Genomic DNA, 15,532 nt, shown 5'->3' on the forward strand with positions numbered 1-15,532 from the left:
TCAGAATGTGATACTAATACTAGCCTATATTTAATTCTGGTACAAAAATGAATGTAGGTATTACATATTTACTAATAAATTACATGGTAACATTTTATTTACACTGTAATAATAACCAAGCCATTTGTTTTTGTTTTTCATTGGGATTAATTGAATCCATTATACTGAATTATTTGACATTTCACTGTAACTCTGAGTTGGTGTCTCAAATGGCAACCTATTCCCTTTATAGTGCACTACTTTTCACCGAGCTCTGGTCAAAGTAACGCACAATGTAGAGGGCCATTTGGGATATAGCCTGATTCTTATGAGGCCTCTACGTAGACTGTTCCACAACCTTTAAAAGGGCCTCAGCCTCGGTTAAAACCAGAGTATTTTGGGAGGATATCAGTTCTCCACGAAATCCTAACCACTAGAACTTCCTGTCTGTGTCTGTCTCTGACCCAGCCTCAGCAGTGGCACTGTTGCACCAATCTGTGAAAGGCCTTTTGGATCTAAGATCACGTGTTTCTCCCTTTTTACCCTTCTGAGTTGGAGAGGACGGTAACAGGAATGAAGCGTGCCACAAGGGCATCTACATGTGCCCTCTCTCTCTCTTTCTCTCTCTCTCCTCCTCTCTCTCTCTCGCTCTGTAGGGTGTGGAGGGAGTGAGTGAGTGAATGAGTGAGTAAGGGAGAGAGAGAGAGAGCGAGGACTCAGTGTCCTGTGTCCGCCCTGCTGATGAGATGCTGGCTGTGTTCCTGTCTGTCTGGGCAGTGACTCCACATGGCTGACTTTAGCCTTAGTCTCATTTGATCTTCTCTTCATGAGAGCAGTTCTTCTCAAATTTGAAAAAGAACATTGCTGAGTCTTCCTCTTAAACACACAGTGACTCTGTTTGTCTCCGTGATGCCATGAAGGTGAATAACTCAAATCACAGTATTTGGGGAGAAAAATAAACGGTATAGTTTACGTCTTGAAATGTTGAGGACAAAACGTACTCAGGTATAAAATTGCCTTCATTTGGCCCTCATTTTCAAATGGTTTCCCTCGTGCTTCGGAGTGAAAAGTAATGTAGTAATGTAGTAATGTAGTAATAGCACTTTGAGGAGTTCTTCCAGACAAAAGTTTTCACTTTGTTCTGTAGTTCCACTCAGCGAATTCCATTTATGGAACTGCATGGATGAAGCAAACATTCAAATTGAAAACTGTCCATTTATGGATCAAATTTGTTCTGCATATACATTTCCACCACTTGCAGGAAATGCACTTAAAATGTTTAGGTAGTGGATTCATTGAAAATCCTGCCCAGCCATTCTAATGGCATTCCAAATACTTCGTCCATTTTTCTTTATTTGTCATTGCGACTGCAGTTTTCGAGGAAAGGCTTGATTTGTTTTATCAGTTCCATTCCTACAATCACTATGTTTACAGTATCATTACAGTTACACTACAGAAAAATCCACTGAAAGCTTCATGTACTGTATGAGTATTTGTGTAAGTATTTGTGCATACCATAGGCCATATCCGCCCTGTCCTTGCCAGTCCAGACTTCAGGTTCTGCCATGGAGCCAATTTTCTGTCTCTTACTCAAGTTTCATTCTTAGTAACTTTTTACTTCTTCCTCCATGGGTTGGCCTCTATGGCAAATGTGATGCCTAACAGCTTGTCTCAGAATACCATTAGTGCTAATGCCCTGTCTCACAGGCTAATAGGTAGATGGTGTGTGAAAGACAGCCAGCCCCAAGCTCTGATTACGTTCCACATTACTCTTTGTTGAGAAGCGATGATTGTCCCTAATCCTTCTGTGTAGCCATACCGTCCCAACACAAAACGGATGTTGACCCTACCTCCCAAAACAGAACGAAAGTGCTTAAAGAAAGAAAGACAACTCATTTCCAGGTAATCTATCGGTGCATCCGTTTTAAGCCTCAAAACTTAAACAGACAATGATTAACAACACAAGGAAGGCCCTTTCTGCTTAAATTTTACATTGTATTTTGTAACTACGTGAGAGTGGACCCTCTGTGACACGCATGCACACACACACATACACTCACACACACACACACACACACACACACACACACACACACACACACACACACACACACACACACACACACACACACACACACACACAAATACACACACACACACACACACACACACACACACACACACACACACACACACACACACACACACTCACACACACTCACACACACACACACACAAATACACAGACCAACACGCCGTGAGAAAACGGTGATCAATACGTTCAGGGAGTGTTTAGCCATCCAGGTGTCAACCCAGCTCAGGAGGTCTGCTGCTGGTATCCTTCTCTGCCATGTCCTCTCCCCTGGCTGAGATTACAGGGCTTAGCTCTAGTATAATTACATATTACCTTTTGTTCTCCTGCTGTTCTGTTCTGGATTCAGGGCTGAGCTACGATTAGCGCTTTCTTTTGTAAAAATCCTCACAAAGGACAACTTTGTCCCAACTGAACAGCATGATGGTTGCATTTTTTTACTCATCTAATTATCCAACTAAATGGTAACAGAAGGCCTGGGGTTTTCAGAAAACGTTTTATGCATTTGAGTGAAAATAGTCAAGTTTGGCTGGCTGGGTTGCAGCGGTGTAAAGTAAAAAATAAAATAAAAAACTTTTAAGTACTACTTAAGTAGTTTTGGGGGGTATCTGTACTTTACTATACTATTCATATTTTTGACTAATTTTACTTTTACTCCATTACATTCCCAAAGAAAATAATGTACTTTTTACTCCATGCATTTTCCCTGACACCCAAGGTACTCCTTACATATTGAATGTTTAGCAGGACAGGAAAATGGTCCAATTTAAGGACTTATCAAGAGAATATCCCTGGTCATCCCTACTGCCTCTGATCTGGTGGACTCACGAAACACACGTTTTGTTTGTAAATGATGTCTGAGTGTTGGAGCGTGCCCCTGGCTAGCCTTAAATAAAAAATTAATAAATGTAAATGGTGCTGTCGGTCTGCTTAATATAAGGAACTTGAAATGATTTATACTTTTCCTTTTACTTTTGATACTTAAGTATATTTAAAACCAAATACTTTTAGACTTTTACTCAAGTAGTATTTTACTAGGTGACTCACTTTTACTTGAATCATTTTCTATGAAGGTATCTTTACTTTTATTCAAGTACGACATTTGGGTACTTTTTCCAGCACTGCTGGGTTATAGTTTCAATCGAATAAGGAAGCAAAATAAAAGACAGAGAGCACCAATCACACTGCTCTGATATTGAGGGCCAACCAAATCATACCCACAAGCATGTGTAACCATTATGAAACAATGCTTTGTAAACATGAAGTGAGAGTGACAGAATAAGGAAATGGTAAAGATCCACACTGTACCAGCAAAATATCAGCTACTTTCTGTCTAATAGTGCAAAGAAGTAAAACAGCTTGAAAACTGAATATTGGTAATAACACACAGTTTGGACAAAGTTGTTTAAAATGAAATGTAATGACAGTAGCAGGTATATGGATCCATACTGGTACAGTGAAGGCTTAAAACTCAGTATTGAAATAGAAGTCAGTAGATATAGGCTGGGTTGTGCTTTTATATATTAGGTGATTGAATCACAGTGTGAGGCTACAAAAAGCTGTTTGGTACAAGGTCACTCACCCATTACCAGTTCTAAATATTACTGCACCAGGATGTCAAGGGTCAGTCAGCATGGCCAGATGAAAGATAATACTGCAACGATAGAAATAGAATCTATAGAACGGGCCTCCTCATTCAAGTCAACGATGGCATAATGGGTGGATTCTATTTCTATGACCGCTACACTATCAGGCAGGAATAGGTGACAGGGGACTAGCCAAGTATTGCATCGCAGAATCTGTTTGATTCACATAACATAATAACCTAAACTATAAATAGGCAACTGTACAAAATACAATATCTGTACATACTTTGACATCTATTTGGTTGATGATAGAAACAAATCAGAAATGTCTTGTTTTTCTTATGTCTTGGTCTCTTTAGCACTGTTGCAAAGTAAATGTATAAAATTAAACTGTTAAATGTTATGAGTGTGAGTGCGGTATATGAGACGTAATAATAAGGAGCATGGTATTGAGGAAGCATGGGGCGACAGGAACATAGTTTTCATTGTCTTTTGACACTAGACCATCTTATTTTTGTATAAAAAAATAAACACATCTAGATGCCTTTTTTCAAAAGATTCCTTCTTCATGAATTTCCACCGCAAAAAAACAACAAAAACATGAGTGTACAGTGAGAATGACAATAAGTACTGCTTGATATAAAAGGGTTCTCACATCTCATATTCCCTGTCTTAACCGAAGAGGGAAAAAAGAGGGGAATATGGAAAGCCTGTGGAAAGAGTCAGGCAAAGTCTGCTGTGTGATTTCTTCAGTATAACTCGTCCATTGTTTCCTAACCTAGAAAACCCATATTCCACCTTCAATGTGAACAATCGAAACCACGCAATGAGAAGATTGAATTTGAATCCCCTTTTGTAAACACATTGAACAAACTTTGAAAAGAGCATAAGTACACACACAGGCACAGATTCTACACACAATTACCCCACACATTCTTACCAACACATTCTTACACACACACACGCACGCACCCCCCCCACACACACACACATACACACACACACACTGCACATGTTACTTTCTTTGGTAAAAGCTCAAAGTTTCAAAATGTGGTTTTAAACCTGATTTTTCCTCAAGACTGCTTGTGTTAAATAAAACTTGAACGAAGCCTGGGAGTGTTTTTGCCAGGGACTGCTCACTCTGTGGTGAAACAGAGCAACAGCTTGTGAGGGAAGACTGTTGTGCTTTAAAATTAAATGTATATCTATTCTTTATTTCTTCCCTCAGGCTTACAGTTATATTGGTTCAGAGTGAGTACCTTAACAACATATGTCATATTTCAACTTGTTTGAAGGAATTAAGAGTATAACTTTTTAAGTCAATTTGGGTGTTCTGATGCATTATGCTTTAGTTCTGATCATGTGGATGGTCAATCATTTGCTAGAGACTATCCTATAAAATATGAATATGGTGTTTGCATTCTCTTTTGCCATTTGAGCTACTAACTAAACTCATATATTTCTTTGATTTTGTTTTTAAACAAGCTTGTTGCATAACTCAAAGAGTGAAAGAAACTTTTGTAACTTTTATAGAGTGTGTTTGTAAATGTATTTAAAACATAATAATTATTATCATTAGTAGTGGTATTATTATCATCATTATTATTATTATTCACATATCATTTATCTCAAAACGTCCCTTGTGTCTTTCATCAGCAACTTCATTTTCACTTTGCAACTTAGTATGCATTCCAGTTTTGTATTTACAATCTATAAACAAAATTAACTTTATGCACTAAATTACATTAGTTCTTTCTTAACAAATGTGCCCTATTATATTTTTCACTGAGAGGAAAAGTGAATTTCAGTGTAAAAAAGTGTATTTCAGTGTTGAAAAAGTGTATTTCAGTGTAAAAAAGTGCATTTCAGTGTAATGAAGTGCATTTCAAATCTGTAGTATACATTTAGACAGATCTCTTTTTAATAAAGCGTTACTTATGATCTATTAAGCTGCTAGAGATGCTGGAGTCCTCAGGTTAGTATTTATGGTGATATGGAAACCCTGTCTATTGGAACAAACTAGATTGATTGATCATGAGTTTTTAATGAAGAGGCAATAATGGGGGTATATTCATATTTCTTAAAGTGTGGCTTTTTGTGTGCATGTAGAAGCTTGCGCAACATGCTAGTGATACTTTTTCTACGAAGAAAAAGTCCAAATGTTATCCCTTAAACCCTGGTAGAATATAAACTCTTCACTTATAATAGTGCTAACATTATGAGATATCGAGCAGCCAGTAGGATCTTTTTGATACCCTACTTTTAAAAGAAATGGTGAATAAAACTCAATAGAATAGATTAACTCAGCACAACCTAATATTATCCCTGACATCAGTAAGGTCATTGTGAGATTAAAGGATCAAATCAATTGGGTTATCATAGTGTATAAATCTGAATTTCAGTCTGGAAAAAATGTATATCATCTACACTTAGTCTTGGACATTTCAATAACCACAGTCTTGTGATTTGTAGGAATTGTGATGATTTCTCGACTAAAGAAAATAATGTCTATCATACACAGAATAGTAAAGTTTTGCAACTTATGTCATGATTTCCAACTTTCATAGCAATAAAATATACCCATAACATAATTCAGAAATACCTAGGTCTAGGTTTTTATCAGAGCAGATTTTCTGTTAAATTATACGTATATTCACACTAAATCGACATTAAGCCCTACCATATATCAATATAGGGATCATATTCGATTAATATTAGGCAATTTCAAATATTAAGATGTAGTGGAAAAACTGTTCACTTGTTATTATTGCGTTATAGCTTGGTAGTGAGGATCTGGGATGCATCTGTCCCTTTAAGAACGACCGGTCTGGGGTGGCGCTTTCCTCCGCAAGGGCTTCTTGATATTAATAGTGTTGGTGTCTTGAAACTGACGTAATGCTTGGAGTCTGAGGTCCTGTCAAGCGATAACATTTCTGATAAAGAACTGGGATCACTGCAAACTAACCCTCCTTTTCCATCCAGACTCGGGCGTTTTAAATATTATACACAGTCACCCTGATTCCACGTGCACAGGCGAGATTCGAAATGTTATATCCCCTCTAACAAAAAAGAAATAGTAGGCTACCCCGAGATCAACAAACAAACAGCACAAAGACGGTTCATGGCTTACGCCAAAGCTCCACCATCTTTCAGACTGCAAAGACTATTGCAATTTAATCAACAGGTAAGGACAAAGCGAATCAATGCACGTTACGAGTACGGATGCGAACAATGTGAAATTACAGTAGTTCCAGAATGCGGATCGCTTTTAGAGAATGTTATGTAATAACTAAGGGATTTCGTGAATCAGTAGTGAGCTACTTTGCTGTAAAAAAAAACAGCAGGGCTTCTCGGATTTCACATGGCATGTAGGTTTTGTTGGGTCAAACGCGTGAGAAATTGAAATGGGCTACTTGGTAGAAGCAGTAGCCGTAATAGAGGGTGTAAATATTGAGACAAGGGAGAATAACATGAGTTCCGATCAGTAGGTTTGTTGCTTACTTTTCCCTTCCAATTTCATTTATTAATTAGATTTCAGATGTTGTAGCATTCTTGTAAAGGCGCGACGCATTCTGGATAGGTGTTGGAGACAGAATATAGTTATGGTTTTGAGAATATCTGTGATCTAAGTCACACAAACACACTAATAAGACGAGGATTTTATTTGGCGCATCGCGTATTTCTGTTTTCATTGTTCGTATTAGAGAGCATGGTAGAGAGTATGTTAAGGTGCACTGTTTTTTTTCGGCTTCTGAAACTTTGTATATATTTTGAAGTGTATTTTGATGTTTAATGATTCATTCATGTCGAGAACTGAGTTAAGTTTTCCACTCAACTTTCCGTAAACGGTGATGTTCCTCAAAGATAAGAAAATGCGTAGGCATGACAACACACTTGGGTCAGAAGAATATTTCAACTAATTACAATAAAATGCACATCCAAAAGATTTCACCAGTAGCCTATTTTCTAAACGTTCCACATGTTATTCGTAACCTACGAAGTTCTAAGTTTTGGTTTTTAGAATGTTCAAGTCATGTACTAACTTTGTTACAAAACAAGAAATGTAACAACGTGCTTGTAACTTTATCAATAACTAATCACTGTTAATTACTTTTTTAAAAGTCAGTCATTTCTCAAAAGTCTTAAATATATTTTCCATGTGCAGGGGATTAGGCTACATCTCAAAGGAGATGACACAGAGGTGCAGTGTGTGTATGTGTGTGTGTCTGTGGAAATTCAGAAAGTTTTCAGAGCAGCATGACTGGGCATCGTGATGAAACAGTTCACTTTTGCAGAAACTCAACATAGCGTTTCATTATGTTTTGCTACAAGCATTATAAAGATAATACAATTCTGCCTTATTACTTATACCTGCCCCATTACTTTTATGAGGAGCTGAGATATTTTGGTCATCTACTCCTCTACTCTTCGTGCAAAGGGCTACTTTCAGAGGCATGTACAACTTTGTTACTGGTAGCGTAAAAAAGTTACATATTCTCAGTGTGTTTGCTTGATAGTTACATTATAACCATGTACATAGTAGCAAATAACCCCCTAAAGGTATTGACTTTATCAAAAGCATAACGTTTAACATTTAGACAATGTTTCTGTCTATCTAAACAGACTATTTTTCAGTTGGTAAGATCTAAGATCATCTATGAGCACAACTCTAAATCACCCGATTTTCAACTTCACTTAGGCTCTTGTTTGTAGTTACATTGTTATGACACAAAATTCCCCTGTTGGTTCCAGTAGAGGACTCATACTCTTTCCTGTAAACTGTGAAACCAACCTTCCTACACGCCAACATGGGTCTGGAAATGATACACCTTCTGTCTATGAAAGCCCTCTTTCTTGTCAGTGAAAGTTTGTTAATGATGTGGCCAAAGCAAAGAAACGCTTTTCATCATTCAGAGGGGAGAAAGGTTAAGCTGAAACATAGTCTCAACAACACTCTGTGTTTAACAATAGTTGAGTTAGTTGGACACCTGTATGTCTTATAGACACATTATTTCTGCCTTAATAGTGTTAACACACACATGCATAAAGAGTATTTATTATAAATAATATGCATCAAAACATCTGGTTGCAAAAATCCACTTCTAAAAGTAGACTTTGTCCTCACTGCAGCCTTGTATGTATTACATCTGATACGTGAAGCACTTGGTAAACCGTTAATTAATTAGGTACAATGTTTTGTCGCAAAATCCATTGATGTAAGCAGCCACTCTAGCCTCATTTTCTAAGAAGATTTTTTACTTTTGCTTTTATTAGAGGATTATGGAAAATAAAATGACTTATCATGTGTATTCTGTGGAACTCTATACAGGGAGTGTTTCTTTCAAAAGTGAGAGAAAGATCCACATGGTTAGTTTGATAAGAGCTGTTTGAAGTGACTGCTGAATTGTGCTAGGTATATTTGAAATGTAAATGGGTTCCCATCTGTGAGTTTGGAGGGGGGTATGCAATAGATCAACTCTTGTATAGTTAGGAACTTTACGGCTGACACATGAATTTGGGTCTCGTTGGTATTAGAAAGCAACAGTGGGGGGTTTGCATTCGTTATACATGGCTTTAGAGTTTGCACAACTACTTTTAGGGGGATTTTTTTCGAATCGCTGTGAGGCCAGCCTTTCACTTCGCAGTGTATCTTTGTACCAGATTCACCACGTAGGTGCTGCTTAATAATTCATTATTAATGAAAAATAAAATATTTTGAGGCCTCATGAAAAAATAAAGAAAGTTACATATAGTATAGAAACTGGTAATGTCTTGAATCCTAAAGGACATGAGAAACCAAGAGCAGATAAAAACTGTGCATAGCTCCTTGTAAAATTGTAGACATCAAAGATGATCATGTAATATGACACATAGGCTACTACAGAAATTAGGTACAATTGTGATACATTAAGGTTTAGATTTGTTTGGTCGACCCAGCCATCCTTCATTGCCATTCAGCAATGTTTCGGCTTTTTCTAGAGGTGGTTGTATCTCAATGAAAAGATATTGAAACTGAAAATCAGACATACTGTTTGTCATCTGTATAGTCATTTTTGACCCTCGAACAGGTTGTGTAGGTTCCTCCCCTCATGTCCATGCACTTAAATAGACAAAGGAAGCTTAGATTTACCATGAATAAAGGCCCACTCACATGTATGTTCTCACGTTGGTGTCTATGGAACACAATGGCCTGTCTCTTTAACCCAAAAGTGCCAACAAGGGTACATTTTGTTAGAATTTCGAAACCCTTAAAAAAAATGCTTATTTGTTTGAGAATTAGAACCACTTACTTGTGTTAGAAAAGGTTAATAAAATAAAAAGTGTTACTGCTTGACAGACAGTGGCTCTTTGCATTTACATTTCAAATATACCTAGCACACCTCTTTGCAATCATTACTAATTTATTGTGTTTAAGCAAAACACATGTTGGTGCTTTTAGGGTTAAAAACATTTTAATGCTTTTGCAAATGGCTAGACACATTCCCTGGTGGTTTGATACATGCAACCAGGAGAGGCAGGAAACTTTTGATTTTCTTAAACCATTTGACGTAATTCTAAAGTTTACTTAGAGAGGACAGACAGCAGTAAATGGTAGCCTTAAAAACTTTTAATAGCACCTTAGATTCACCCTGGTAAGCAAATAGTTTGTTTTCCAGGTTTGTGGAAAATGGAACCAGGGTAGGAGTATGTGTAAGCAAAAGTTGTTGATACAGCTACCTTTTCTCTTTTTATTTGTTTTAAAAAGTCCTTCTCACTGTCAGTTGCTGATGCAAGAAGTGACAGTTCATGTTTTTCACACAACTGTTGTATTTAACAGATTTTTCCCCCTCAAATTTCCATATATTCTGAGAAACAACCTTAAAAGACTAGAAAGTAGGCTTTGTTCTATAGGCTAATAGAGCTTTTCAATGTGTTCACCTGTTAACGCAAGACAGTACTTTAACTACAAAAAAAGGTTTCCCCAAATGGAAAAGCTCCTCGATGTGTCCCCTCCAGCCATGTGGATGGGGGTGGCTTGTACTTGCCTGGCTACACCTCCACATGGCTCTGGCCAACTGACATTTCTTCTATGAGTCTGGATTTGCCCCCATCCCAGACGATTTCTGGGAGGGAATCACCTAATTATCTAGCTTTGATCATTTGAATCAGCTGTGTAGTGTTAGGGCAAAAAACAAAACGTGCACCCCTTGGGGTCCTGAGGTCCCTGTTTGGGAAATGCAGGGTTAAGGTTAGGTAAGGGTTATGGTTAAGGTTAGGGTAAGGGTAGGAGTTAAGGTTCGGATTTAGGAGTAGGGATGTCCCAAGGATCCCGGATAGCACTAATCAAATTTGAAGTCACACAAACGACTTCTAGGATGGTAGTTTCCGACTGAATTTATGTAGGAATCAATAGAGCAAGGGAATGAAATTCAGGGTGAGTTGTCAGGCAAGGCTTGCACTGGGCTCTGTATGCAGCAGTGGCTTCAGGTGTGGTTTACAAGGTGTAATGATGTAGGACTAGACACTTGCTGTTTCATATTTGGGATAAATCAAGAGTCCTGCTATCTGTGTCAGGTAGACATTTTGTGAAGGTTTAGGTTCTACACCATACTTATAAAGAGAGTGTGTGTGTGTCTATTTACTGTATCTTAGGATTTCCATAGTGCACTTTGGGGATAGCCAGTGTAGAAATTCCCTACCCATCACCAAAAAACAGATATACCCATTGATTAGGAGTAGAGTCTGCTAAAAACGTGGTCCGTTCCCTCTCCTCTCTGGAACACTGACGAGTCAGTTTTGCCTCTCAGTTTATGACGTGTTAGCTCGTTTCTAAGTGTCTGTCTGTCAGTGTGTGTTCTTTCTTTCCTCCATTATTTGTCAGTGTTTTTCCTTCTTCTCTCATTGTGGTTTAGTGTTCCTCTCTGCGTCTGTGTGGTCTCGGCTGGCTGTAGTGGGCACAGCACAGGCCATTACATTGTCTCAGACAGGTTGGACAGGATGACTCGTCGAGAAGAAGGGGGAAAATAGTGTTCCCCCGATATAATGTTTGTTTTCCTGTTTCCAATTTGGATTGCCAGAGGGCCTGTCGTACCGCTAGAGCTCCTATTCATTCATGAGTCCGACAGACCGGCAGTTTGATGATGCCTGCTGCTTGCTGCTAACGCGGCACAGGACTGACTCTGATTTGTAATGACCACGTCGTTAATTGTGTTTTTACTGATCATTGTTCTTTCTCTCGAAATCACATGGAATGCAAGATGTCGGTCTGTATGGTCTTCCTAACTTTTAGAACTTTTTTAACTCATTCCAGCTTCCAAGCTTTTAAAAAAGATATACTACTTTTGAGGTCTACTTGCATGTTTGATGTGTATTTGTGGGGTACGTTTTTAGATACATCTAGGCTTTAAAGAACATATGGTGTTGATTTAGCTTTTTTGTGCGTCCTTGATTTTTACGTGAGTTTCTTCCCCCATTTTGAACGCCGTGTGATTGCAGAGAGAGAAGCATTGTGACTCGTCCTGTGGTGGAACCCAGGACTGATTATTACCTGGGATCTCCTCTGAACACACAGGTGGGAGAAGAGAACAACCTTTAAGAAATCTGAGAAAGACCCTGCCAACAACAACAACAACAACAACAACAACAACAGCAACAGCAAGACCAAAGAAAGGACAATGGAATAAATGCATCTCCGGCATGGACGTGGAATAAAGGATACCTCAGTCAAGAACCAGGGCAAGGACTCTGGATGTTGTTCCTACTCTGATATCTGGATCCCTGTGGAATCTGTGCTGATAATGCGCTAACCCAATGCTCGGCAGAGGTATGTATGCTCTCTATTCTTCTATGTCCTGCTATCTGTGACTTAAGTAATACATCGATTAGGCTTAAATATTGTGAATGGTGTTTTATTTTTTACGTAACTTGAAATCGTGGCAAGCCAGTGGAGGCCCAAAGTGAATGGGCCCAAAAGGGTTAGTATTGCGATGTTGTATTTTTATAATTTCGGAACCCAAGTCCCAGGCGGGTTTCTCAAAATATGTTTTATAGTACTGTTGCCTGATCCTCGTTGTAGTGGAGTTGTATTGTTCGGCTCTTTCATTTTAAACAGTTTTATGTTCTTAGCTTTGGTATATTCCAGCATTTTGATCTGGTGTTTTAAGTCACTACCATCTGTATTCCTTTAGCTTATGTGGAATGTTGTCTATACAGACTTAATGTTGTCTATATTGACTTAATGTTGTCTATATTGACTTAATGTTGTCTATATTGACATCATGTTGTCTATATTGACTTAATGTTGTCTATATTGACTTCATGTTGTCTATATTGACTTAATGTTGTCTATATTGACATCATGTTGTCTATATTGACTTAATGTTGTCTATATTGACTTCATGTTGTCTATATTGACTTCATGTTGTCTATATTGACTTAATGTTGTCTATATTGACTTAATGTTGTCTATATTGACATCATGTTGTCTATATTGACTTAATGTTGTCTATATTGACTTAATGTTGTCTATATTGACTTAATGTTGTCTATATTGACATCATGTTGTCTATATTGACTTAATGTTGTCTATATTGACTTAATGTTGTCTATATTGACATCATGTTGTCTATATTGACTTAATGTTGTCTATATTGACTTAATGTTGTCTATATTGACATCATGTTGTCTATATTGACTTAATGTTGTCTATATTGACTTCATGTTGTCTATATTGACTTCATGTTTATATTGACTTCATGTTGTCTATATATTGACTTCATGTTGTCTATATATTGACTTCATGTTGTCTATATATTGACTTCATGTTGTCTATATATTGACTTCATGTTGTCTATATATTGACTTCATGTTGTCTATATATTGACTTCATGTTGTCTATATTGACTTCATGTTGTCTATATATTGACTTCATGTTGTCTATATTGACTTCATGTTGTCTATATTGACTTCATGTTGTCTATATTGACTTCATGTTGTCTATATTGCCTTCATGTTGTTTATCACTCTTTTTCTCCTTGGGCCACACACATGCTCATGGTTCCCCAGTCGTCTAACATTCTCCGTTCACTCTGCTCTTGTCTATATGGTTCAACTAATCGTTTTTCATCTTATTGTTTGTATTGTCATGATCTCATCCTTTACAAAATGTTACAGGAGGTTGTTGCTACAGTATAAAGTAGGTTTCTACAGTGTTGTTATAGCTTACTCATACCTAACATGTATTCATACTAAGAAACAAAGTTCAGGTTATTTTGCAGGGTAGGTTGGAGAAAGTTACTGGCAGTACATATAGATAACAGCATTTCAGGGTATTGACTGATGAAACATGAGTGCTGCTTTGCCTTTGCTGTTAACCTGCAGAGGAATAATTAATTATGGAGATGAGCCTAATTAGTGGGTGAACCAACACCTGTCATTTTTCAAAACAGCTCAATTTGTCTTCCATTCAACAGTGTGTCCTTGTGCCTGTCATTAGCCAATGCTTGCACCTTATCACTCCTGATAAGTACACTACAGTATTGCAACATTAACATCATTTAATAATTACAATCTTTGGTTTTAATCGCAAGAAGAAATCAGCCATTTAGGCTGTTTATTTCCAAATCAAGTATTATGTTATTTTCTGTGCGTTGCACTATTGTAAACACAGACTTTAGTCTTAAGAGTAATAATGCAAAAGCAACAAACGTAGAAATGAAATAATCTCATTATGTTTGGAAAGTGAACACATAGTTGAGGGTTTGGACCTCTGGACAGTGGCTGAACTCAAATGCCGTATCTCAAAAAGTGTGCCATGGTAGAACATTCTCTCTCTGTCTGGATACGCATATTAAACACTTGATAATGAGCAGCTATTACGAGACATTTTCTTTGTTAACGCTGCAGAAACGCTGCAGAAAGGTTTTCTCATGACAGTCTTGCTATTTCAGCAGATTTGTATAATGTTTAACATATGCTATCTTTTCCATCCAGACTACTCAAAACTGAAAATGTCTCTGTACTTAAGAAACACCATTACCTCTGTTACAGGAGCCAGTGTTATAATGCGCTTAGCTCAAAGATTTCACTTACTGGGAGGTAGGGAGTGTGTTTCATAGAGACAGCTGAGCTATTGTTAACAACCAACATGCATTCATTTGATCCATGTATTTCACATTTCATTCTCATACTAAACTCAGCCATAGAAAACATAGCCCCAAAGAAAAACAATTACAATATCGCCTATTTTCAATTCTTATTTCAATTTTAATTTACACTAACTATACAAGCCCAACCTTGGTAACTGTTTGTATAAAGTGAGGGGCTTGTAGCTCATTTAGTAGAGTATTACACTTGCAATGCCAGCGTAGTGGGTTTGATTCCCGGGTCCATTCGCAAAATGAATGCACTGTAAGTCGCTTAGGATAAAGGCATCTGCGAAATGTCTTCAAATATATTATTATAATATTGCATCTAGATGTAGTTCTAATTTACATGACCTAAATGTGGGACATCAGATGTGGGCGAGGTGGATAGAGGATGTTGTTTGACATGTCATATGAGCCCATTCAGAGTGCTGAGTGTGAAGCCATCATCCGGATCAATGTCTGTGCTGAGACCTGTTACTTTTTAGATATACAAGTCCAGGTAGTGATATGTTTTAGTAGGCTAATCATTATTTTTTTTTGTGTGGGTAGATCAGCTTTAATATTGCAGATAGATTGTAGCTTCCAGCAATGTAATTGTCAGCATAATCCAATTCCCCATATATGTATTATGTAAATAAATATATATATTAATTAGGCAAATCATTATAATATATCAAATATTCCATTTAGCAGACGCTGTTATCCAAGGCGACCTACACTCATGTTTGTATACATTTGAAGTATTATAT

At 37.5% G+C, this 15,532-nt stretch overlaps 1 protein-coding gene across 1 annotated transcript in view; it reads left to right on the forward strand.

Moving 5' to 3' along the window:
* Nucleotides 1-6,539: 6,539 nt before the first annotated feature.
* trps1 (trichorhinophalangeal syndrome I) overlaps nucleotides 6,540-15,532 on the forward strand; it is a 177,443-nt gene continuing 168,450 nt past the window's right edge. Inside the window, exons 1-2 of the mRNA XM_042309830.1 lie at nucleotides 6,540-6,841; nucleotides 12,133-12,460. Coding sequence (XP_042165764.1) covers nucleotides 12,448-12,460 — 13 coding nt within the window. The 5' untranslated portion in view covers nucleotides 6,540-6,841; nucleotides 12,133-12,447. The remainder of the gene's footprint in view (nucleotides 6,842-12,132; nucleotides 12,461-15,532) is intronic.

This window comes from Oncorhynchus tshawytscha, linkage group LG31, assembly GCF_018296145.1.
Source record: "Oncorhynchus tshawytscha isolate Ot180627B linkage group LG31, Otsh_v2.0, whole genome shotgun sequence".
NCBI classification, from domain to species: domain Eukaryota; kingdom Metazoa; phylum Chordata; class Actinopteri; order Salmoniformes; family Salmonidae; genus Oncorhynchus; species Oncorhynchus tshawytscha.